Source organism: Pocillopora verrucosa, chromosome 12 (genome assembly GCF_036669915.1).
Source record: "Pocillopora verrucosa isolate sample1 chromosome 12, ASM3666991v2, whole genome shotgun sequence".
NCBI lineage: Eukaryota > Metazoa > Cnidaria > Anthozoa > Scleractinia > Pocilloporidae > Pocillopora > Pocillopora verrucosa.
The window spans coordinates 14523458-14550363 of record NC_089323.1 but is presented as its reverse complement, the minus strand read 5'-3'; the positions used below and the strand labels follow the sequence as shown (position 1 = coordinate 14550363).

The window sequence follows — 26906 nt, the reverse complement described above, 5'->3', positions numbered from 1 at the left end:
ATGGCCTATCAAAGCGACTATCACATCAAATTCCCGGAACGCGTTGATGGCAGGCGGGAAAAAAGGGATTTGTCAACATCTGAAAAGGTTTTTTAATTTTTGTGCTTATGGCGAAGCCAAGCAACTAGCAGAAAAGCAGAATTTAAATTTATATATATATATTTATATATATATATATATATTGATTTCTTTTTAAATGCATTTTTAACGCGGAACGGAACAATTTTTGATTTAAAACGTTCTTCTAGGAATTAATTCCACTTTTGGCTCCTATAAATCACTGTCGTCAACCAAGATTAACTGTTAATTATGCCAGCTCGGCAGACCTGGATGATGATGTTACTTTGTTTCAGGGAGGTTACGTGGATGACGCCTCCTATCGACTGAATACCGCTGACAAGGACTGGACCCTAGATATAAAACGAAATAAGTATGTTTGGTTTCATCATACAACTGACTTTTGACTAAAGTCTACTAATTTTCTCTGTTTAAGGGGAAATTGTTTGCATGTTGTAGGTTCACCTAAGCATTGATAAAAAAAACCTGATCATTTCCGTCTTGTAAGTGTTCTGGTTATCTCTTTTACCCGGTAAAGCGACTTCGTGACTTCAAATTTTTGAGAAAATCAACCACTAATGGGATATTAGCGAGAAATGCTAACCAGTAACCAGGTTTTTCCCTCTTTCTTGATAAGAGATGCAGAATCAAACGTTACAAAAAGTGACACTGGTCTCTAAAATCCAATTATTGGGTTATGATTCATTTATTTTTCTTCTTATTCTTTGTGATAGAGATAACGAGTCGTTTTGTTTTTCTTTGTTCATCTGATAGAGATCTTGTTTCTCCATCATTTATCGTTCGCACATTTGCTAGTGATAGTTCAGAAGTTATTCAAGAGGTAATTTTTAAAAAAACTAAGATTTTTTTAGCATTTTTCAGAGCATTGTTAAATCAAGTGTCGAAAGTAATCTGAGATTGCATTGTTTTTTCTATATTTCGCTCTGTGAGTGGTCTAGAAAACTAGCGCCACCGTGTCAACCAATCAGATGCACTCCTTGTTGGCTCAAAAGTTTTTATTATAAGTTTGTTTATCTTCATGAATATGCAATTCGACTTAAATTGGCATTAGCATGTTAAAAAAGTTTACCACAGGAATACCAGCAAACCAAGCTACCTGGCAACCAAATGTGGTGCATGACGACTGGCTTTTGAAAAGTTTAAAGCTCTTGCCTGAGATTTAGAGTTTTACATTCCCTAACTGCCACCACTCCCTCCTTCCACTGTTGATCTGTGAATGCATATATGCATAATCTCTAGAGTTTGATGATTTGGTTTTATCAAGTGAGTTGATAATGTAAACTGGCCACCGTAAAGTGTTCATCAGTTTCTAAGGTACATTGGCCAATTTAAATTATCAACTCAGTTGATAAAACCAAATTGCCCATGGCCCCACAGTTTTTATATAATCTTACCCTTTTCATTTCTAAAATTTTTCGGTTTATACCCAAATCCTAACGCGAATGTTAAGGATGAAGAGGCCCCACACGAAATTGAAGTGACCAACTCATATTTACTAAGCTGCGTTTTGTATGGTGCATAATCACTGTGTTGTCTTTTATCTATTAGCAAATTGTTTTTCACAAGAGAATCGCCGACGAAATCTATCGTGGACATATAAAGTTTTTTCTGTCCGCGTTTAAGTTATTAAATGCTACACTCGTTAACCCGGTTCACCTTGAACATTTTGTATCTTTTTTTAAATCTTTTTCAGGGAGGTCCTGGTCATTGTCATTATCAAGGGTCCATCCGAGGCCTAGCAGATTCAACCGTTGTGTTAAACACTTGTTCAGGACTGAGGTATTAAAAAAGCCCTCATTCATGAAAAATATTCCCGAGGTGCCTCGTAAAAATAGCTCAGCTTGTTACGCGATTTACTGAAACGCTGAGACAAATCGATAAAATAGTTGGGCAGTGTAATCGTCTCGATCGGTATGGCGTGTGAAAGAACTGTTCTCAGTGTCAGCATCAGATTCAAATAATTTTATAATGACGTACGCACTGGTTATCGAAACATTAACCGCTTTAAATAAAAACAGTCGATATCTTCGTATCAATCCTCAGTACTGGAATGGCTGGCCTTGTCTAAGAACTGAGTTTCTGGGATGCTCAGCTGGTGAAGGTAAATGTCATGTCATATTGTAGGGAAAAAATTTTTAATTTGATTTCTGGCCAGATTTGACCGCGCTTTGACATAAGTTAAATTTACTTTATTTGCTTGTAACGGTTCAGAATTCTTCGTTCATTGCTGCAAATTGTTTTGAAAAATAATCAGGATGTCAATTAATCAGAAGACAACACTCATGCACATGGCTTTATTGTTATTAAAGGCAAAATGTTTAATTTTGTTTCCAGTTGTAGGAAAAACGTTTCTTAGAATAGGGTTGGGAAACATACAAACCAGTGGAAAAATTGAGAGCCAAATTGAGACTTTCAACAAAAGTCACTACAAGAATTCAGTAACTCTGTGGTACTTTTGGAAATTTTGATTAAAAAGTCCTCCTTAAACATTTGAGGAAATTGAAACAGTAACAGATAATGGATAATGTTAATTTATCGTTAATGATTCTGGCAACAATGCAAACAGGTATTTGGGGTGAAATCGTTTGTATTGCTTTGGCTTTGCGTTTACAGATTAATACTAACCTCATAAAACTCTCACTTATTTAGTTTAAAGCTAATTTGTTTTGTTTCCACAGTTAGTCCAACTGCCGCAACTCCTCTTAAGTCATACGGTCTGGATCTTTGTCTCACGTCATCAAACCAGTCTTGCTCGCCAAATGACAACGACCGCTTAATATACAGACCTGGAGGTCTGTGTTCAGAAAGTCGTTTCCAATTAACTCTTAATGCAGACGGGGTGTTACGTCATAATTGCAGTGGTAAAGTAGTGTGTCCTGAAAATGGCGGCACTGGAGAACATGAAAGGCCAGAAATAGTTTCACAGTCTCCATGTGTTTGAGTTTGTGAGTGATTTGCGTGCAGTTGAAGAAGTTCAAAAACGAGGTAGTGATGACATGTCCCGGAGTACGTATTGTAGAACTGTTTTTAGAAGTTTTAAATTTAAATTTTCCAAGGCATTGTAAGTCGCAGTTGAAAATTTTTAAAGAAGTATTATTTATCACTTTTTATTACTTATTTATTACTTTTATCTGTTTTTTAATCATTTTCATTTATTAGTTATTATGGTTATTATTATTCATCATTAATTTCCGGCTGTTCATTACAGTTCTTTTACTATAGGGTTTCCAAATCCCTTTTGAAGCTTTATGGCATGGGAAAAATTATGTCTAGAAGCATTTTTTGAGCAAAAGGCGCATAATGTTCGGTTTCAACCCTTTTTCACCCTTCCCGTATAATTCACCGTCACAAAATAAGGAAGAAAATTGAATTAGATAGGGACAGAAAGCCTAAGAGCTGCTGTCGAAATTTCCAAAGGCTTTGTTTCTTTGCTCCTTTGATGTAAAATATATATGCATCGCTCATAACCTTTTTGATGAAAAAAAGAAAAGGCAGATCTATTTTATATACATTGCAGAATGCAAAGTTATTGAAACTTGAGTTGATTGGCTGTCAGTAGTTTGATTATTTACAGAGACACAATTTTTTTGAACAAGATTGTACCTTTATCACCGCCAGTGGGGATGGAACTCAAAATCAAAAAAGTTAAATTAACTTCAAGACTTTTTTTTTAACGATCATTTCAGAGAAAATTAAAGATGAAAAAAGCCTTTTTTGCGAATTTTATAATTTTATCGCCGATTCTTTGTTTTTTTTTTTAACGTCCTGTGGATAAATAAATTATTGGTACTGAACAAGATCCAGTATTAGGGCAATTAAATTGTGACATAACAAAACAGAGTTAATCAAATGGAAATGTAGAACTTTGTCTGGCACTGACTTTCTCTCCAAACGAAAGGCTCTAAGATTTAACCTCCAATATGAATAATTTATCTCAGGTGAGAGTCAGCGGTTCGGTGAATGTAGCAACTGGAGATGTGAGAGTAAATGGAGAGGTTGTCCCAGACGCCGATAAAACAAATCACGTGATGGTGAGACCAAAATCACGCGGCGCAACTACAGGGCGTACCATCGTGTTTAAACAGCTGTCCAAAGGGTTCACCAAAGGTGTAAAACTTACTCGATAGTTGCCTTGATGGCATATACATTTTTCTTCCTCTGGACTGATAATAAAACTCTCTGAATGAATAAAACGATGCCGAGCGAAGTTAAATTTGCTAAAGAGTTGTAGAGTGCTTGTCACATAAATGTAAAGCTGAATAGTAGAATGGAAACCAAAAAATTCAAAAGAGGTAAGACTCTCAACGCTTGCAAAGACTTAGTATCTTTCGACGTTGTTTCGCTCTTCACTAAAATCCCAGTTGATTTTGCCGTTAAGGTTGCGGAGGAGAGACTCGGAGAGGATGCCTCCCAAGGACGAAGAACTTCTTTGCCTGTGGAGGATATTATTAATCTGCTGTCTTTTTGCCTCAAAACCACGCAATTTGCATACAACGGCACCTACTATCAACAGGGTTTTGATAAAGCTATGGGTTCGCCCGTCTCTGCTGTCATTGCCAACACGGTAATGGAAGACGTAGAACAAAGGGCCTCAGCCAATTTACCGGTTAAACCCTTTTTCTGGAAACGTTATGTCGATGATGTTATCTCTGCGGTATCCGGAAATGAAGCGGGGCGCCTAGTATCACATTTGAATTCAGTAGAGCCTTCCATCCAATTTACCCTCGAGCGTGAAAAGGATAGACATTTGCCCTTTCTTGATTTAAATGTGTCCAGAGGGGTTCAGGGGAATTTAGAGGCAAACTCTACTCAGGAGGGCTGACTGTTTACCATCTTCATTCGATTCGAAAGCTGAGGAGAGGAAATATGTTTATTTGATCACATAAACTACGGTGTTATTCAAGGATTTCCAGCCCTGAGAAACTCTGTAACAGCACACGTTAAAAAAAATCTTATTTTTCACGTGTGTTTGATATCGCCAATCAGCTGCTGACACGTCACTCGCCTTTCGCGCCACTCGGTCTGGTTGATGAATGAACGGCGAAGCCCTCACCATTCTCAATCTAAGGTCGTTTATCGAAATTTTTGCGGATCATGGCCGCTAAAACATTGAAAATCCGTATCGTTCACAGACAGTGACGTTTAAACTTTCTTAGAAAAGGAAGAAAACTAAAATACGGAAAGAAAAACCGAAAGTTACGTATTCAGTGGCTTTGGTAATGGCATTTCTCGCGGCTGAGAACGAAAGTCGACTGCTGGAAGACTTGCCATAGGCCGATTTTGGCCGTGTACCTAAAAGATTTCTTCTGTCGGTAAGGACCAAGTCAATAGTCAATAACTGAGAGTTTTGTGTATCGAAAATTACGCCCATCGTTTGTTTTTGTATTGTTTGAACGCTTTTTTCATCTTGCCAACGCCAACGCACTTTACGATTTTTATTCGGAGATTGTCGATCCTTTTACTTTCGTTCATTAATGAAGTTGACTTTTCTTGTCGGTAAAGGGCTGTTGTGTTTATATGATAAACAAAATAATACATGGCTGCTTGTGGATACGAAATTTCTCTGTAAAGAAGTTTCTAAACATCAGCTCAGAAACTCTTTACGGAGGCCAATTCCTTAAACTCACTGATATTCAATTTCCAAGTCTCCCCGGCTTCATATACAAAGAAATAAACGAGGGCAACACGGATCCTGCAACGGCGTCTGTCGAGCCTGTGCTACCTGAACAGCGGTCGAGTTTGTCCTTAAATTTTGTCTTTGACTAAGTCCCGCCATTTTTCGATTGCCCGCTTTTTCGCTCATTTCCATTAAGAACCTCTCACGAACAGGCTACATATCTATATGTCTATCTTAGAACTGAGCAAAAATATTTACTTATTGACTAAGTGAGAAACTGGACGGGAAATGTTTGGCCCGAGGTCATGAAGTACCAGCTTCGCGGCCGGCTCAGTCCATTCCGGTTTCAAACCAAATAACGCTATTTTTAGCATTTACCCCACGATTTTTTTTCAATATTTACTGAGACGAAAATCTGCATCGTCCAAAGTAAAGTTTCAGCAACAAATTTCATTCTTTTCTTTACTCGCGCGGTTAGGTGCAATATAGGCGTGGGTTTCATCACCTTTGGGAGAACATGTTTTGCTGGTGTAAATGGAGTATAAGTGACCTAAGGTAGACTATGTGTAAACAAGGAAAATAATAAAGCGCAGTTATTCATTTCAAACACTTCAAGAAGTATAGAATTTAAGAATTGAGTTTGCAACAGAAGTTCGAATTCAGATGTTAGCAAAAGTTTCAAGAAAGTCTTTTTACCTAAGAGCAGATGTTTATTTAGAAGTTAGATCAACGTAAGTCAATTCTAGCTGTTTGAACAGAGTTTTGGAACAATTGAATAAAGGGGGTAAGTTTCTATAGAAACTGTGGTGCTGCGTTGGTGGGAGAGTATAGCAGGTAATTTAGTGTTAACAACCGAGTCAAAACGTAAATTGGCCACCGTAAATAGTAAAAAAAGCTGACGTTTTGAGCGTTGGCCTGACGAAGGGCTAACGCTCGAAACGTCAGCTTTCTCACTTTTTACGGTGACCGATTTACGTTTTCAACTAAGTTGTTAACACTAAATTATTTGGAACAATTGGTTACCGAAAGCGTAGTCACAAACATTTTTGCTATAAATTACTGACGACTTCTTGCTTGAGAGCAGATCCTCAGAGTGACCTCATGAAATTTAAATGATCCCATTAAAACTAAATGCACTCCCTTCAACTAAAATTTAAAACATTTACCCTCTTGCTAAAGACAGCCGGAACCAAGACAAAGCTCTCTTTTTAGAGTAGAAAAAAGCCATAGTACGATGTATGAAAGATGGAATCTCCGATAGATTCCTGAAATAATTATGAAATGTGAATAAAGAGTAGGGCCCAAAGATGTTCCTATAACATGAGCTAATTAAACGTACATGGATTCCTTCGGTAACAAAGGGGAAAAATCTGATTGGCTGGAAATTGTGCGTGGAGGAAGGGATCAGAGATCAGGGATTTTTTAAGACCTCTCACCGCCGTCTGGGTTTAACTTGCTCAGGCTGAAGTGTTCGGGTCTCGCCTTGGGGCACAGCCACCAACTGTACCATCGGCAGATGCTTATGAAAAAAATGTTCATATGAAACCCCTGAGGGATTAAAACATAGTCAAGCGGAAAAAGGCTTCATCTGGAGCAGTGAGCTGTGGTACCTGGCATCCATATCATAAATTAGTCAACGTTTATTCTCGCTTTGATTCTTAGAGCATGGGCTGTCTCATTAAATTTAAATGCTTTTTTTCTCGAAAAGCAAAAAACTATTGTGTCAGTATTCATCCGACCAGCTAGAGGGTGGAACTATGACCGTGAAATAATTTTGCTATAAATAAGGGTGTAAAGCATGAGTGTTTTATGAAAATTAAGTTTTCACTGAGGATCAAACATCACAGAGGGACTGTCAGGAACAAAAGGTAGGTTTATTTCAGGTAAGGAAAGTGTTCAAATTACAACTGTATACAAAATAGAACATTAGGTGAAGTGCTATGCCAGTGATATTCATGGTTATTATATCAAGTTCGGAGAAAACTCGAGCTTCATATCTGAGAACTGCAAATGTAACCCAGAAAAAAACATTTGCCTCATTCTTGTTTAAGCGTTTTTATACTCATAGGACTGGTTAGATTTGGTCTTATGGAAGGCTGAGATATGTAGCGGGCTTAAGTGTAATTTGTTTCCTTGTGTCAATTTTTTAACTAATCCTTTGTTCAGTTTTTCTCGCGAAACTTAAACGCATCATCATCATTGCAACGTTAAATGGTCCAATTTACTTTTAAAAAAAAATTACGATATATATATTTGTTTTATTCTATATTTATGTTTACTATTTTCGTACAGGAGAATGTTACGTCTTGCCCTCTCTGCGATCTTTGTCCTTCCTCTCTTAAAACCCATCGAGGGAGCCGCAGGTAACAGTTTAAAAGTCAATCGACTTAGTTCATCCATAAGTGTATTTTAACTTAGCTCGAGCCACTTCGCTTGTCGTGAATTATTATTCAAGTATCCATCGTTTGCAACTAATCGAGTAAGTTTTGAAGATCCCTAAATCATTGATTTCCTCTCGGTTTCGCTTTCAGGAATCTTCTCTATTTAATTAAAGCGGTCAAATTTCCCATGTCGTAAATAGGCATTAATGTGTTATGGAGAGCTTGGTTATAGATTAAGGGGGAAAAAACGTCTTTTAAACATTTTTTAAGAACTAAGAGCATATATCAAACTCTGTTCGGGAACTATGGTATATAAGATAGATCACGGTGTGTTCTTAAGAGATATAATGGGCCAATCTTCATTTTTGCCTGTGCTAGTAATAATCACGCGCGTACTTGGAAAAAATTTTTTGATGTATAATTCATAATGGTAATAGGACCGGGTGGAGTCCAATTCGGTCTGTAGTCATACGAGGGATTTACAAAATCGGACGACCGCGAAGCGGGAGTCCGATTTGTCAATCACGAGTGACTGAATTGGATGACACGAAGTCCTGTTGCCAATTAATCACAACCATAACAATTTCCCCCCCAAAAAGATACATTTAGGGCAAATATCTCCAGTAAGGACGATGTCTAAAGCAAAAAATTTGGAAATTTCCCAGTTTTCTCTTCAGGGTAAGTGGTTGTTGCAATGGTTATTGTGATCCATTCTGTGATTCGTGGATTTAGCTGAGTGGACTTATTAAGATTGGCTGCTTCAACTATCCGATTGCAATTGTTCGATTACAGCCAACTGTCCGATTACAGTTGTACAGGGTGATTAGTCAAATATAAATCAGCTGATGCACCAATCACATTTGAGGAAATTGTGATGGTTATGATTAATGGGAAAATCACGCAATCTCAAACGACATCGACGCAAAACGTTCCTCGAGTTGTGCTTTCAAGGTCATAGTTTGTATCCTTGAGTACGGGCTTCATGCACGCTTTTAGCTATATCCCTCTTTTCTTTCTGATATTTCTTTTTATTTAATTCTTTTCATTTAAAGGGGATAATTTGTACCCGTAGATTATGCAATACAAATTATAGGCCACCGTGCTCCCTCATGAGCAAAAGACCATCGTACTTGTTTACATAATTCCGTAAATTTTTATTGATAAGCAATTTAGAGAGTTAAATATTTACTAATGACCAAAGTTTACATTTCACTTGAAAAACCGATTTGCAAGAATGGTGCGATGTTTATTTGCTTACCTATTTTTGACTTTTCCCGCGCAATCTTCAAAGAGCCATGACTTATGTTATTGTCACGAGATGTCTAGGAGACTTAGTTACAAAGCCAGACAAAAATAATAACAACGAAGCCAGCCTTGAAACCGACGAAAGTCCGAAACCAGTTATATTTAACGAAAATGACACTGACAAGATTTATCATGAAGACATTTTCATGGTATTTTAAAGAAGAAAAAATACCCGATTGAAGAATTTCAATTGATCTTCCTAAACGATGAGATGTAAAAATCTCGGGACTGCTCTCTGCTCTTCGAAAGAATAATTATTGTGTTAACGAATTTTGACTCATCTTTTCCAATCAAGAGTATTCATTTGAGGCCGCCTCTGATATTGATGCCTTCAGTGTCCCAGCAACATCGGCACTTGCGCTATCGTCTGTACGGTATAAAGATGGATCACATTCAATGAAGTGGACTTGGGCCAGTGGAGATACAATGACACATACCTTCTCCCCAGCAGTAAGTTTTAACCCTTTGCACCCTAACATCAGTATGTATTTTCTCCATACTCTCCTCTTTACATTTTTCAAGGTAGTGACAAGGAGAATTTGATTAAAAATCAGGAGCCTCTTAGGCTTGCAATCATTTCCTTTACTCTCATGATCTTAACGAATGATTCAGGAGTGTTGCAACATGGAGAAATTAGATACTGGTCACTTTGGGTATAAAGCATTATTGCCCTTTCTTTTAACTTTCCAGATTTATTTATTTATTTACATATACTAAACATATATTTAAAATTTAGCCTTAAATCTTCAACTAAGGAAAATAATTTAACATGTTTTACAAACTTATTTTGTCAATCTTAGCAACCCCCATCCCACCCCCCAAATCAACTAGTGATGAAAATGCAATTTGTTATCTAGTGAAAGATACACTGAAAATATTGGTGCATAGTAAGTAAACAGAACCAATTTTAAAGCTTCAAATGTATGCTAGGTTTGTGTAAAAGTGTCTCTGTGATGTGTTAATTAAAAATAACTGAGATCATAAATTAACTGCAACATACATTTCAGATTTCAGGAAGAGAGCTTCGAAGGGGAGGGATTCAGCTGTGGCTTTACAACAATAATCCACGCGCAGGAGAGAGCTTGGCTGTCTCTTTCCAAAATACTGCATCCACCACTGTTACTGTATCACAGTTCAATATTAAGCTGAATTTTAAGGTAAGGGGTAACGTTGCAAAACACCTGTTAAATTCCTGTGATCCAATTCAATTTTGCAATTGTGCAGAAGATTGCCTTTGTACACCTTGATGATGTGTGCAAGCATACTTTGAAGTGTAGCAGAGGTATCTTCTATCAATGCGGCATTTACAACTACGGCATTGGAAATGTTTTATGACAGTAATGTAAAACATTGAATTTTTCTCATATTTGAAGTATGATCATGTATTATTGTATCACTTAGCTCTTATGTGAGCTGTGATTAGTTAATTTAGTTGGCCATATTTCTCTCTGACCTGCTAAATTTAAGAGTTTGTTTGACTTGAAATGTTTCCCCTCTATTTGAACTCAGAGATATAGTAAATAACTTATTGACCTCATTTTCTTGGACTGCTCTGTAAGTTACAGAACCTTGGTTTTTTCAGCCTATTGCGGGCTATAAATCTGAGCTGAAAAAACTTGGTTGGTATCATAGTGTACAGTCCATAGAGTTGTTTATTAAGGGGTATCTATGGATTACTTGTTGATGGTGTTAACAAGTATTATGGCAAAATGCTATAGTAATACACTTTACTGATAGCTTTGGGGGATGGTTATTTCAAAGATAAGGACAGAGAAAGACAGCAATCTCCTTAGAATCAAGGAGGTTACTGAGTCAACCAAACCACAGCCCACATCTAAACATCTGTCAACACGACACCAGAATGCTTGTGTATAGAATGACTACTTATCCAAACTTTTGGGGGTAGAAAAGAAGTAGGAAGTGAAACAAAGAAAGCAATGGAGCAAAGCAGCAATTGAAAGTAATTTGAGTAAAATCATGGGCATAACAGAAGTTCAATAACTTTTTCCAAAAGCTGCTGTTGATAATATAATAGGCAGCTGTGCCTGGAAAAGGGTTGTAAGGCAAAACATGAGAGCCGGCACGTAAGCCTTTAACTCCCAAGATCTGATTGTTAATTCTCCCCAATAGCTGCTTGGCATTTCTTTGTAAATTTGTTATGAGAATTTGGTGTGCGACCAAGGTAATACCTTGTACCTGATGAGTTTGAGTATTGTCACTACCTGTTTACTAGATAATGTAAGGATGTTATGGGAAGAAGTTACATGTTAATCTCTTCTGGGAGTTATAAGGCTTATGTTGAAATTGAAACCAGCTGTACAATAATCACTTTATTCTTTCCATTTGAAGGGGTGGCGTGCTGTGTGGGTATCCTATCAAGAAGCTATTGTGACTAAAAAAAAAGATATAAATGTTATGAAAATAACTGCTCCTACAACTCAAGCTACTATACATCCTTTGTATTTTGATGTCTTGCGCTTTGCAAGTGAAGTCAGGAGGCAAAGCCGTGACAAAGTGGTACCACCATTGGATCCAAACCTTTACTCTAACAACAACTTCTGGCAGCAAACCTATCGCTGGAGTCAGGTATGTTTGAACATGTTTGTCTTAAAATATATATCTAATGAAATAAAAATGAAATGGGATTTAGCAGTGCACATTCTATAAGGTGACTCTTCTTGTCCACTGTTTCCAAGTGGAATTGGAATTTAGAATGTTGGTTTTTGTGGATGGAGGAAAAGCAGAGGACTAGGAGAAAAACCCATGGAGCAAATATGAGGACCAACAAAGAACATAACGCACATTTGACACCACAGTGGTGAGAGGCGAGCCCCCTCACTACTGTGCCATCCCTCTCCCCCGCTCCACTAGTAATAGAAAAAAGCATAGATCTGTTTATTGTCTTGAAAGATGTGATGTGCTTGATATTGATGTTGTTACACAAAATTCATTTATGCAAACTAAAAGGGTTCATTCATGCAGGAACTGTAAATCACTCTGTGCTTTGGTCTTGGAGTAAAGTTTGGGGAGCTGGAAGATTTTTTAATTGAATCAGTTAATGATGGCTGGGGCAAGTTTTGGTGATCTCTGCATTAGGTGCTCTCAAAAATACAATGTTTTAAAGCTGTCAGTGATTTAAATAGTTATGATGCTGATATTTACTGATAAACAGAATATCACATTATTGTCTGCTTTTGGATACAATTTATCTTCTATTGATGATCAGATATCTCTCACTCAAAGAAAAAAAATTCACATCCATGTAAAATACTCTATGCATATTTCTTTTAGGTATCACCACCAACCATTTCTGTTACCACACCCAGTCAAGAAAAACTGGACAATATGACCCTGATTGAAAAGCGACTAGAGAATTGGTTTGTTAATCAGTCTCAGAGCTCACTCCAGTTTCCAACAAATGCTCAGAGGAGATGGATGTCTTTACAGATGCAAGTGGATAGTGCTTACACTCAGTATGAACAACTAAATATTGTGAAAAGCTCAGAAGGTGTTATTACAGGTAAACACCATGTTAATAACTAACCCATGACTTTTTAGCAAAATTCTGAAAATTCTGAATTTTTGTTTGGTGGCAGGTTTAAGGATTGAAAATAATAATTTAACCACTTTAGTGAAGTTTTAACCCTCTAACTCCCATAGGTGACCAATGCAGAATTTGCAGAGTGACGGAAATGGTTCTCTATGGCCATGATTTCCTTTTCAACTTAACAGCTGCACTTATATCTATGCATAAAATTTTAGTATCAAGAAAATTCAGTCACCAAGTGACTCTTCTTTCTTTACAAAGGAGATATTGCTAACCATGTACCAATGCTTTGCTACAAGAATGTTTGAGACAAAGCAAGTCACTCATCGATTAGATCAGTATGGTCTTCAAACCGGTCACTTTGTGGACATGTCAAACTGTGGACAACCAATTTACCAAACCAGTGGTGAACTTGTAGCCTACCTTAGAAAAACTTGTTGAGGGTTGTCTCTTGTCAACTCACTGAAGTACTGGTGTTGAACTAAGTTGTTGGTGAGTTCACCAGGGGGCAAACTTGGGGGTTGGGGAGTTGACTAAAAGTATTGGCAAGTTTAATAATGACAACAACGAGTTGCCTAATGGTGTTGGTGAGTTGCCCAATGATGTCAGTAAGTTGGTTGTTGATAATTTGATGTGTCAGCAAAATGATTGAGAACAGCTTTTTTGTTGTTGCTCTATCCAAAAATAAAACCTCCAAAATTGTATTTGCATTGTTACTCTCCAGGAATGCCTCTTTATGCCGACAAGTCTAAAGTTACTGGTGGTAAAAAATTTGGGGAGGTGGTGGAGAAAGTGCTTCTTCCATTGGCACTGGATTATCATGTGAGATCACGTGATGTTGACGTCAATGCATTGGCGGCCGATCAACTGTCCAACTTGAATGGAGCCATGGACCAGAAAAATGCAGCCATAAAGGTATAGTTGATCAGCTCTTTAACCCTTTATAGTCCAGTATCAGTATCGTTAAATTCTCTATAGTGTTCTCTGTTCGTTTTCCACGATACTGGCAAGAGAATTTGTACATTAATTAAGAGCTTATTTTAGGAGCTAATCATTTTCTTTATTCTCATGATCTTGATATTTTATTCAGTAGTGATACTCTAAGGAGAAGTTCGATGTTAGTTACTCTCGGGGGTAAAATGGATTAAGGTTCACCCTTAACCTTGATAGGTGTGTTCAGATGAGGGTTTGTAAACATGGTTGTCAAAGTTTAAGATACACACTTTTTCTAGATACAAGTTAAAAAAGCAAAGTAGAGTTCTTTCTCAGTGTTCTCCCAGCCGTGTCCAAACACGAGAGGCTGGAAGAATTTTTGAATGCTAGGAAAAATCTCAATTGTATTTTGGGTTTGCATGCTTCAATCAATTTTAGGCTTTAACAACCCCCCCAAGGCAACCCCCCCCCCCCCGAGGCAATCCCCCTAAGCAACCTCCCTGGCTTTTGGAGATTGGTTCGTTCGAATTACCCCCTCCCCCACCCCGTGGCCAAAATTGTTTTGTAAAAGGCAAGACCAGCGACCGTGACGTTCTTGTAGACCTTTTCTTCTGAATCATCTGCTCGCGAAAGTGAACTTTTTACTTTTTTCTCCTTATTAAATTATAACATTTTCTTTTTTTGCTGTTTATCTTAGCTCTAAAAATGTGAAGTTGCCTTTAGCAAACTTTATTTAAAATAGGCCCCATTCTTTTTTCTGAATTTTACCTGCCGCTAAGATGACGGAGGAAACATTTATTATAAGTACTTTTCAGAGAATGCAGGATGGTTTTACTGAATTTTCTTTCTTTTTTTCAACCATAGAAAATAGCGGGAGGTAATCAGAACATTCAAGCCATATTCACCACCGCCCTGGGTACTAACCAAACATCTTACACGTTGGCTGAAGTGAAGGTGGCCATAGGCACTCTGAATATGAAGCGGAAGGAACGATTACTTCTCCTTTTGGAATATATTGAAGATCAAGGTGAGTCTATGAACAATTGGGTAAAGTATGGAACTCGAGTCATTGGTGCTCACAAGGCGCCAGAGCTTATCGCAGTCTTCGTAGCGTGAAGCGACTAGGAATATTGCAAATCCCCTTGATCCCCTTACTTCATTGAAGATTACCCCCCTTAGTACTAAAGACTATAGAGATTAAAGTCAGTATCTGAGCAACGACGTACAAAAGCCCTCCCCTGATCCAACGATGAACCCATAGTAAGTCAGGGTTAATGTAGGTTAGGGGAGGGGTAGGTGCCCAGTTGCTCAGATACTGACATTGATGCGATAATTCATATAATTCCATTCCTGGAGCTCATGAAATTAAGAACTGGTAAGTTCTGAGCTCGTTAAAGAAATAGAGAACGACGTTTTTCGTCTTGTCACGAGCGTGGGACAAAGAAAGAACTCTGAGTCCCCATGAGGAACCGAACCTCAAACCTTTGAATTCCGTCCTCCGACGCGTGTCATATGAATTTCGTAGTAGACCTCGCTCACCGTGGAGTCTCTGTGGCTCAGTGGTAGAGCATCGGAGCGCAGAATCCGAAGGTGTGAGGTTCGATTCCTCATGGGGACTCGGAATTTTTTCTTTGTCCCACGCTCGTCACAAGGCGAAAAACATCTTTCTATGTTTCTTTACCGAGCTCAAAACGTATCATCTCTCTTATTTCCATCTACAAATTTTATACCGTGTTTACCAAAATAGCTTTAAAACATGTTTAAAGCTTTGGTGAGAATGGGATATAACTCAGCTCTTGCATTTGTCAGGTTGGAACGATGGTAGTGGTATTGGTACTTTGGATCATGAGATGAACAATTCCGGTGCAGGTTTTATGAATGCAGTCTTCCTCCTGAGGAAGGAAATCACCGCCGCTGGTAAAATCGATGATTATGTGGCTACTATGAAGTGGTACAACGAGTTTGGAGAAGTTTATCAAGACCCGTTTGAATATGCTGGTACAACTGCTGATCGTATGAGAACCATTGCAGTATTCAGGCAAGATGTTTTTCATGTCAGTTCCTTATGTGACATATGTTTTTTCTAGGTATGCGTTACTTTTGTTTACTTATACAAAACTGTGTGAAAATTGGGTAAGTTTCCAAAGAAGACTGTGTTGCTGCGTCAGTGGGGTATTCCAAGTTAATTTGGTTTCATCAACCGAGTTGGCAATGTAAATTGACCACTGTAAAGAGTTTCTAAGAGCTGACGTTTCGAGCGTTTGCCCTTCGTCAGAGCCAACAGTGGCCTAGTAGTTTGTGCTCTTACTTCAAAAAGGGAGGTCCTGGTTTCGAATTCTGACGGGGTCATTGTGTTGTGTCTTTGTTAATTGTCGAAGGTAATCCGGGATTTCTTTTTTTTTTCTGCTTCACGACACTGTGATTGGTCGAGAAAACTCGTGCTACCACTAAACCAAACAGATGCAAGACGAACGCAAGGGCCAGTAGGGAGCTGCTCAATTGCGCCTTTCCGCGCTTCAAGAAGTTAGCTTCGATTTTAGTTCAAGTCCTTGCTGCTCCTTGTGTCCTGATTGGCCACTGTGATTACTTTGGTGTCAGTTTTATGACATCCAGTCGAAATGCGCTCTAGTGTTAAACTCAGCATCGCGTTTCAGAGATACTTAAGGCGATGTTTCTCGTGGGCTACGCCTTAACATCTTAAAACATTCAGTCTATGTTTTTTAAGTTCGTAATCTGCAATTATTTTGAATTAACTTCATCCTGAGACATTCTTCCATCTTCTACCATTACGAAACTTGTATTTAAAAAAAACATTTTAATCTCTCCCTCCTCAACCATTCCCTTTTTTGCCTTCTTTTTCCCTTCTTATGTTTATTGTTTTTGTTATTATTGTCAAATCATTTCCCTTTAGACCATTGCGTTCCCTCTCGATAGAAATTTATGAAATACCTTGCACGAGCAAACTCATTTATCGTGAAGTCAACTGTTAAAAAAATAAAGACGTTCAATCCTCAGCCTTATGTGCGCTGGCTCTTTCTTTTGCAGGTTGTTTACTGTTCTAATGATGCCAACTACAACAGATGCCAAAAAGCTTGATAAAATTCGTGACACGGAAGAACTTGTCTCATGGTACGCCAACGCACTGTCTCCTAATGAAGGTTTCGCGGGAGTTTTAAAGCCTGATTACATTGGATTCCATCACAACAGCTATTATGCCTCTGCTTACACTCCGCATGCTATCCATTGTGGCGCACTCATCGAGTTCCTACTTAGTGGAACACCATTTAAATTGAGTAAGAATGAGCTTGTTACAAGGGAAAGTAAAGTGGGGACAAAAAAAAAGAGCCACTGCGTACCAACCCCTCTGCAAACCCAACATTACCCCTAATTTGTTTTAGTTGACCGTTATTGGGTTAGGTGAGGAGTAGGTGTGCAGTTTCTCTGATACTAACATTGATCCAAATGGATTAAGAAACCGTTGGTTTGAGATATGCTCGAGAAGTCTGATTGTCCGATTGTGGATAGTCCTGGAAAGGACTCCTGTCAGTAGCATTGTCGTTTACAAATATGTTAGCTAGATACTTAGCGCTATGGCTTTGAACAACATTATAGAGGGGTAAAGGCCAGGAAGGAAATGTGTCAGCGGATGACTTCTCTGAAGTGTGGTTTCCAAGGTAGCGGAACGACTACACAAAGATCATGGTTTGAACTACTATAAAGCTCTCTTTTATCTAGGTTTCTTCTTCGTCCATAAACTCGATAACTCTTTTTAGAGGCTCCTTTTGTTTTCTGTTCTAGCCTGCAAGAGGAGACGCCTCTGTAATCATTTTGTTTCGCAAGGGAAATGTGAGGCAACAGTTGGAGAGAGGCATCTTCTCGTAGGATTCCTGAGCACTCTCATCTTTTGGCCGTGTAAAATTGTCTGACGCAGTAATAAACTAGCTCTGTTGTATATTTAATATTTGGGGTATACGTGGATTTTAGAAAGGGAGTAATTGTATTTTGTAATTAGAGTTTGAGTTGTGTTTCGTGTTTTTGGTTCAAAGGTGAGGACACAAGCAAGCATATTAAGAAAGGTCTAGAGACAATGAGGATTGTTGCCGTTAAATACTCAACTCCGAACAGTGTATGTGGTCGATTTCCAGGATTTTACCGTGCAATTTTGGCCAAGAATTTTCCTGCCTATGCTTACGCCGGTGCAACTGCTGCCAGTTTGAACGCTGATGGAAGTCTGGGTGAAATTGCTGCTCTCGACAGTGATAAGATCAAAATGTTTTTACGACTTAATGATGCAGGCAATGAGGATGTTAGCGATTACTTGAAAGATGGGACGATATTCACAAGTATCTATTACCTAAACACTATTGGTTCGATCAACATCATGGAGGAAATAAGCTCTAAAGCTGCCTCGATGAGTATAGCGGCCGAAAGCTCGCCCCAGGGATTCTGGACGAAAAATTATGCTTCGCTAGTGATTGCACGAAGAGAAAATTGGGCGGTAACAATGAAAGGCTTTAACAAGTATGTCTGGGACTTCGAGGCTTCAAGCAATCAAAATGTTTATGGTCTTTATCAGAGTCATGGAGCTCTTCTTGTTGCAAACAGCGAGGCGTCACTTAAAACTTTAGATATCGATAATGGTTGGGACTGGACACGACATCCGGGCACAACAACAATAAAAATGGATCTTGAACAGATGGTTAGCCAGCAGCGTAGGTAAGTAATTAAATTCCGTTCGCTCAAATCCGTTTTTATCGTTTGGCTGGCTTCTCGAGCAGGCAGATCAAATGGAATCGCGTGTTCTGATTGGTTAGCCTAGCGGGCAATATAGGCTCATATTCCCCGTTCGTGATTGCCCTCTTCGATCCCGTGGACCGAAAGATCTCCCTGCTACCGGTTTTCCAAATTCGTAACTTTTGGGGAACTATTCTATTAGTAGAAGTTTCGTTTAAGGCGCTTTTTAACAAGAACAAGAACAAGAACAAATGTCATATACTCTATATTAAGTTTTAACAATGTATTGAATAGAAAATAATAATTCATTATTGGTATGACAGTAAGAGGGTAACTGCATCCTGGAATAACTAAGGAGCTAAAAATGACAGGGAGTTGTGGAGTTGTTCCCCCCCCCCCCCCCCCCCCCCAATTCACCCTGCCAAAAGGAAAGAAGTGCGTTTTAATAGAAAAAGATACAAACATGGCCCGAGTGCAAAATAGCAAGGTCCACACTCACTGAACTTAGGTTTCCAGAAATAAAAAGAATTGGTCCATACTCAGAGTGCGCGTATCGAATTATGGATGCACGTGGGAAATTTGGAGAGCGCCGCTAGCAACTCTAGCTCCTTGCTCCTTCAGTCTTCTCAAAACTTCCCAAGTGCAACCGTAACTCGATATACGCATAGTTAAAGCGTGAACCAATTCTCTAATATTATCATAAGGCTTAGGTCGATATAAAATTGTGTGCTTTTTATTGTCCATTGGAAATATCCCCCCTCCCCCCCCCCCCTCTCAAAGTATCCAGTGGGCTGGACAGGAAACATGTTAAGTGTTTTTACCTTAGTTTTAAATTCTGACTTCCTCCAAAAAATGCATGTTTATCATTATCGTGGTATTGTAGGCTCATATGGTACATAAACAATCAAAGATTTAGCACAAATGAACCAATTATATCATCTGACATTTGAAGTAGCTCCACAGATATTTTCAACCCAGGGAACTTGCGGGCGGATTGACTTTGATTGGTGGCGGTGATTATGCTACAGGGGGCTTTGGAATGGATTTCTCACAGCCAAGCTATAAGTTTCCAGCTGGTTCCTTTCAACTTGACATCACATTTGGATTTAAGAAGAGCGTGTTTTTCGCAGATTTTGCCGTGATTTGTCTTGGATCTGGAATCACAACAACCATGAGCTCGCCCAATAAAACTCAGGTACATTTAATTTTTTTCCTTTCAATTAAGCATCAAGCCTGTTAGAGACCGCTCTCCTTCAAATTTGTTAGAATTATTTCTGCAACCAAAAACTTAATTTCATCGAAAGGCGGGGACAGATACAGTAAGAACTGTTACTTGTGGTAACTTGCAATTTATCTAATACAATCAACGTGGAGGAAGTATGGTGACGAAGGGGTTTGCACGGTGGACCTCTGTTCGATAAGTCTGGGTTTGAGTCCTGGGAAGGTCATTTTGTTGAGTCTTTTAGCCAGATACTAAAATTTTTTATTGCCTCTCTTTAAACAAGGGTATAAATGCGTGCCTGTAAACTGTGAATGGATTTTAGGGATTACCTAAAATGCACTGGAATAGATAGATAGACAGATAGAGAGATAGGTAGGTAGATAGATAGATAGATAGATAGATAGATAGATAGATAGGTAGATAGGTAGATAGGTAGATAGGTAGATAGGTAGATAGGTAGATAGGTAGATAGGTAGATAGGTAGATAGGTAGATAGGTAGATAGGTAGATAGGTAGATAGGTAGATAGGTAGATAGGTAGATAGGTAGATAGATAGATAGATAGATAGGTAGATAGGTAGATAGGTAGATAGGTAGATAGGTAGATAGATAGATAGATAGGTAGATAGGTAGATAGATAGGTAGATAGATAGATAGCTAGATAGGTAGATAGGTAGATAGATAGATAGATAGGTAGATAGGTAGATAGATAGGTAGATAGATAGATAGCTAGATAGGTAGATAGGTAGATAGATAGATAGATAGGTAGATAGGTAGATAGATAGGTAGATAGATAGATAGGTAGATAGATAGATAGATAGGTAGATAGGTAGATAGATAGATAGATAGGTAGATAGGTAGATAGATAGATAGATAGGTAGATAGGTAGATAGATAGATAGATAGATAGGTAGATAGGTAGATAGGTAGATAGGTAGATAGATAGATAGATAGGTAGATAGGTAGATAGATAGGTAGATAGATAGATAGCTAGATAGGTAGATAGGTAGATAGATAGATAGATAGGTAGATAGGTAGATAGATAGGTAGATAGATAGATAGGTAGATAGGTAGATAGGTAGATAGATAGATAGATAGGTAGATAGGTAGATAGATAGCTAGATAGATAGATAGCTAGATAGGTGGATAGATAGATAGATAGATAGGTAGATAGGTAGATAGGTAGATAGATAGATAGATAGATAGATAGATAGATAGGTAGATAGGTAGATAGGTAGATAGGTAGATAGGTAGATAGGTAGATAGATAGGTAGATAGATAGATAGCTAGATAGGTAGATAGCTAGATAGGTAGATAGATAGATAGATAGATAGGTAGATAGATAGATAGATAGATATATAGGTAGATAGGTAGATAGGTAGATAGATAGATAGATAGATATATAGGTAGATAGGTAGATAGGTAGATAGATAGATAGATATATAGGTAGATAGGTAGATAGGTAGATAGATAGATAGATAGATATATAGGTAGATAGGTAGATAGGTAGATAGATAGATAGATAGATATATAGGTAGATAGGTAGATAGGTAGATAGATAGATAGATAGAGTGAATGAAGGGGGAGAGTGTAACAAAGTAATTTGGTATTTTCAACTGAAAATAATTTTTTTGCAAACAAAAATATATATATATATATATAAAGAAAACTCAATACTTCTCGTTTTATATGCTTGAAAAGTTGCTGGTTACTGTATGCTATCCGGAAGTGAGTTCCATTTCTTAGCCGCAATTTAAACCATGTTTTGTGCGATTAACCTTTGGTAACGTAAGTATACTGTGGCCTCTTAAATTATACTTGTCTTTCCTTGATTTCGTTTTATCGCCTTTACTAGTTAATGCGCGGCCCTGTAAACAGCTAGTTATTGTTGAATGGATGCCAAAATTATTCCTAGTCACTTCATGCCTCAGAAACTAGAGGCCTGTTTCTCGAAGGTCCCAGTCACTTAACGAGCCCTTAAAGCTGTTGTCATTCAAGATGGGAGTTTCAAAACTTTTGAAAATTATACAATAAAACTATCAGATAAAGGAACAAAATAGACTCGTTAGGATGTCAGAACCTGCTTCTGTATTCTTTAAATTTTGATATTGAAGTAGGGCTTTGGGCGCATTTAGTTATTGGAACCTTCGAGAAACGGGCCCCAGGATAGGTAGAAATAGGGTCTGTGTCCTGAAATGGTGAACCTTTGAGTCGCATCAATCATGTTATGTCCTTTCTTTACGCGACAATATTTTCTCAATCTTTCTCGTGAGGAAACTGAGCAATGCACGTTTGAAATTTGTTGCAGACCACGTTGTTCCAGACGAAGCTTCTCAACGCAAGCAACCCATCATCAATTCTTATAAACGAAACAAGTCACTCACTCAACACCGACTTGACGAAGGCGCCGTCCTTCTTTGGCACAGGAAACCATGCAGCTACACTTATGGATGTCAATGGTAAATACATGATATGCACGATTCGATTTAGGCATTGAGCTACTGTATTTCTTTATTTTTTCCAAACTTTCCCCGATCTAGAGGCCACTATGCATGATATTAAAACAATGTGAGTGAACGAATAATTAGAATATGTAATACTATAGACTGCAAGACTCAAGTAGCTCTTTTGGGTTGTGATCGTTCAGTGTCTACTGTCGGTGACGGTGACGTCATAACCGCTATTTTGCTTTTCTGTAATGAATATGAGTTTAGGATTGGAATTATATATATCTAAATCTTGCTGTGAGGTCTAACGTGACCTCTCCTTGTGGTTAATATGCTTGTGTTTAGGACACTATTATTTTACTAAAAATAATAGAAGTTTCATTGTTCTTTCATTTTAAAAATTTAAGGAAACACTTACTACATTCCCGACGCGCATAACCAGGGACTTAATGTGAAAATTGGCCTGCAAAATTCCAGAAACCAAAGAGGTTCAAAGGCTACATCGGCTCGGTATGCGACCGCATGGCTCAACCATGGAGTGAACCCAACGGACAAGGGTTATGAATACACCATATTGGTTAACAGACCCTCAGGAGAAGTCCGGGTAGGAATTTTAGAGTTCATTAAACGATTCCTTCAAGCATGCGCATTTAAAAAATTAGCTCTCAGAAGTGTTGCATGTGTACATCTTGCGATTTCAATAGATAGTCTGCAAACAGGTGATAAGAATACCAAGGTCATCAGCTATACTGTAGACCGCTATTTTGCCATGACACCTTATTCATAACCATAAAATGTATGGCAGTCAGTATTGTGAATTTCGTACAGGATCTTGGAAGTTAAGTTGCTTTTATTAGCAAGTATTTGTTGACAAGTGAACTGGAAACGAAACAGTTGTATCTCAGTGGTCGCTTTTCAAGAAGCATTCCTTCTTCGCTTCTAAGCCAATAGATTTTTACCGAAAATCTGGCGAAATAGGAAATTGTGGGATAGATAAGCACATACGTTAAGCATTCTTATGTACAATGTTTTTTGTACCAAATGGCCCAGTCTCGCATGGAAAGTCACATTCCAACCTTTTTTTATTTTAATAGGGCTCAAATAGCCTTCAGCAATATTACGATTTTTTTTTCTTTTTGATCTCGCACTAACATTCCTGTTCATAATTTGAAAGACTTTGGCCGAAAATCAAGCTAGTGGCAGCTACTGGTATCAAGTACTTCAGAGAGACAATAAGGCTCACGTGGTGAAGATCAATAATTGCCCGAGGCCGGGTGAGACACAGTATGGATACGTTTTTTTTGACAAATCTGTCAATACCTCGGGTCCAGTAGGGCACGTCACAAAGGTAAAACTTTTCATGGTGTGGTCTAGCTTAGCTAGGAGTAAAAACAGAGTTGGTTTAACGAGACTAACAGAGAGGACGAAATTCGCGAATATGTAGAGCGTCTCCTTTTGCTAAAAGAAAATAAAGACTTAAAACGTTTCTTTTAAAAAAGGCATTTTGTTCATGTTTTTTTCTTATGGCCAGTTGGTTGGTCCTGATTAAAATTTTAATATGCAATAATTGTTATGCATTGTTTGTCAAACTGTTTTTACAAGTTTTGAATTTTCAAAGGCATTGTAAGTTGCAGTTTACTTTGTGTATAGAACTATTATTTTTTCTTATTATTTATCATTGGTTTCCTGCTGTTCAGTAAGGTATTTTTACCATGGGATTTTCAAATTCCTGTTGAAGCTCTATACTTTGGAAAAAATTATGCGTAGAAATATAATGCTAAGTTTCAACTTTTCTTTTTAGAGAGGCATTTTTTTGGTGTTTTTTTCTTAGAGCTAGTTATTTAGTCCTCATCTTAATCTTAATATACTATAACTTTTATAAACTAATTGTTTGTAAAACTGTTTTTAGAAGTTTTGAATTTTTATTTTAAAAGGCGTTGTTGGTCGCAGCGGAATATGTTTATACACGTATTAATTATTATTGTTCATTTCTTATATATATTACTTTTATTTATTATTAATCATTTTTATTTATTATTACTATTATTAATATTTATCATTTATTTCCGGATTTTCATAAAGGTTCTTTTACCATAGGGTTTCCAAATCCCTTTTGAAGCTTTACAGCATGGAAAAAATTGTGTCTAGAAGCGTTTTTTTTTTTACCAAAAGGCACATAATTCTCCGTTTCAACACTGTCTCATCCTTCTAGTATAATTCAACGTCACAAAAGAAGGAAGAAAGTTTAATTAGATAGGGACAGAAAGCCTAAGAGCTGCTGTCCAAATTTCTAAAGGCTTTGTTTCTTTGTTCCTTTGATGTAAATATATATGCATCGATCGTAACCTTTTTGATGGAAAAAAAAAGAAAAGTCATATTTACTTCATATACATGGCAGAGTGCCACGTTATTGAAACTTGAGTAATATGTATGTAGTATAATCTAAAACTATGGATAGCATTGAAGGCGCGCTCTGATTGGCTACTCAAGCTCGAAATATCCTTCGCTATTCTTCAGAGGAACTCGCACCGGATTTGCGGCAGAAAACATTTGAATCGTTTCTGGAATAAATTGGTTTAAATCATATTTTTGTCCCATTTTTCTTCAGTCTCGGCGGCATAGTTATTAAATATATCTGTTTTAAGTTTATGTAAAGTAAAATTTCTTTTTGGTCATTTCTGGACGTGATATGGTTTTTGTGTAAATAAATATCGATTGATTTGCGGTTCTTCTGATATTTTATCTCACAGGATCCTTGCATTGTGATGGTGGAAGAAGTGGATACCCAAAACTTGTACATTGCAGTCTCTTATCCAAATCTAAATTTCAACATCTCCAGGACTTTGAAATGGGGCAGTCAGGTCAATGGGCAGGAAAGGTTTTATTCTGTTAGCACACCAGTTGACATAGAGGTAATCTGTAAACTGATATTCCTTCTTTTTTTACTTCTTTTTTTAGAATACTGTTGGTTCTTGCAGTCTGATTGGCTGTTAGTAGTTTGATTATTTACAAATGACACAATTGTTAAATGATTTCTATAGATAGTCACATGATTTCAAGTGCAATTTGGACTAAATAGGGAGGAATAAATTTTGTCAAAGACTAACAAAATTGCACGAGCCCTACGGGCTCGTGCAATTAGTGGTCTTTGAAAAAGTTTACATGTGCTCATTAATGAATATCTTAAACCAACATGTTACGCAGAAAAAATCAAGAATTTACACATTTGATTATGATACTGTGGCTTAAACGAATGAGGTAATCTTGTTTTGTACGAAGAAAGCGTTTTTCAGTTCATTTCCCTAAAAACATCATTAAAGTTATTATAACGACCGATTTGAAAGAATGTGCTTGTCACTCGAAACCTGTGAAAAATCAAAAGAAACTGAAACAAACGAACCTAAGTGCGACCAAGTCGAGATTGATTTTCCTTTTGATCTGAGTGATTTAGAAGGAGGAGTGAGTTTTCGGGACCTTCACAGTTCAATAAAATAGTAGCAACACAATTCATAATTACACTCGTCTCTTAGAGCAATTTTCAATTGAGTGTTGAAAGTAACCTGGAATTGCTTTGGGTTTACTTTACTTTGATTTGTGATTGGTCCAGAAAACTCGCACCACTCTCTTAACTAATTAGATGCAAAAAGATTCGGTCGCCGCGTGTTCCCGCGCTTTTTAGCGGTTTGCTTGTTTTTTACTTTGAGTTCTGATTGGCACTCCTGAACATTTTTCTTTCTTCCGATTGTCCGTTGTAATTGCTTTGGTTTTGGTTCAACAACACTCATTGGAAAAGCTCTCCAAACGAACAGCTCTAGATTTTAACCTCCAATAATGATTTATCTCAGGTGAGAGTGATCAATGCGGTGAATATAGCAACTGGAGATGTGAGAGTAAACGGAGAGGTTGTCCCAGACACCGATAAAACAAATCACGTGATGGTGAGACCAAATTCAAGCGGTGCAACTACAGGGCATGCCATCGTGTTTAAACAGATGTCCAAGGGGTTCACTACAGAAGTCAAACTTACTCGATAGTTGCCTTGACGGCATATGCATTTTTTTCTCTTTAGATTGATAATAAGACTCTTTGAATGAATTAAACGATGTTAAGCGAAGTTAAGTTTGCTAAAGCGTTATAGAGTGCTTGTCACGTAAATGTAAAGCTGAATAGTAGAATGGAAATCAAAAAATAAACGTGCAAATCTTATTAAAAAGCTCTTTGGGACGATCTCGGAAAATCCTCACAACCGCAGGATTTTTTTTTAAGAAAAGGCCTCTCCTTGGAGCAAATTTTACCAAATTAGCCGGTGGTCAGAGCATAGGAAAACTGTTTCCAGCCACCTTTAACGGTAAAACTGCACCTCCTCAACACCTTTAGTGCGTGTGTGCGTGCGTGCGTGCGTGTATGTATGCGAGTGCGGTAGGGGAGCTTACCACAGCAAAAATCATTCGCTATTCGAAGGCAGTCCTTCTGTATCTTTTCAAAACCTACAGTTCCTTTAATTTCTGATGTGAAATCAGGTAGAAATTTGGCAGCCTAGCTCTTTGTCTCGGCTGCTGCTTATCATCCCTTTTTGTAAAAATTCCAAACTTATTGACTACGTAAATGAAGGGGTAGGTGCCGTTGTTCATACTTGTAGGCACT

General features: G+C 37.8%; 1 protein-coding gene across 1 annotated transcript; it reads left to right on the top strand.

The window, feature by feature from the left end:
* On the top strand, positions 1–26332 carry LOC136277203 (chondroitin sulfate ABC exolyase-like). Its single transcript, XM_066158894.1, has 25 exons — positions 1–87; positions 249–430; positions 832–898; positions 1772–1857; positions 2097–2179; positions 2757–3013; positions 4017–4109; positions 4457–4732; positions 7764–7768; positions 7988–8058; positions 9677–9831; positions 10389–10538; positions 11731–11967; positions 12673–12901; positions 13653–13843; positions 14726–14888; positions 15671–15899; positions 16907–17154; positions 17908–18577; positions 19559–19790; positions 22124–22274; positions 22670–22866; positions 23437–23610; positions 25013–25174; positions 26108–26332. Exons 1-25 carry the CDS (start codon positions 1–3, stop codon positions 26294–26296), a joined length of 4584 nt encoding a protein of 1527 aa, XP_066014991.1. The 3' UTR covers positions 26297–26332.
* Positions 26333–26906: the final 574 nt, after the last annotated feature.

Bases quoted from the DNA above. Each gene is read 5' to 3' on its own strand.
- LOC136277203 (XM_066158894.1), top strand. From the start codon at position 1: ATGGCCTATCAAAGCGACTATCACATCAAATTCCCGGAACGCGTTGAT. The intron at 2,180-2,756 runs GTAAATGTCATG...TTGTTTCCACAG, and splicing joins GGGATGCTCAGCTGGTGAAG to TTAGTCCAACTGCCGCAACT. The intron at 4,110-4,456 runs GTGAGACCAAAA...TTTGCCGTTAAG, and splicing joins ATAAAACAAATCACGTGATG to GTTGCGGAGGAGAGACTCGG.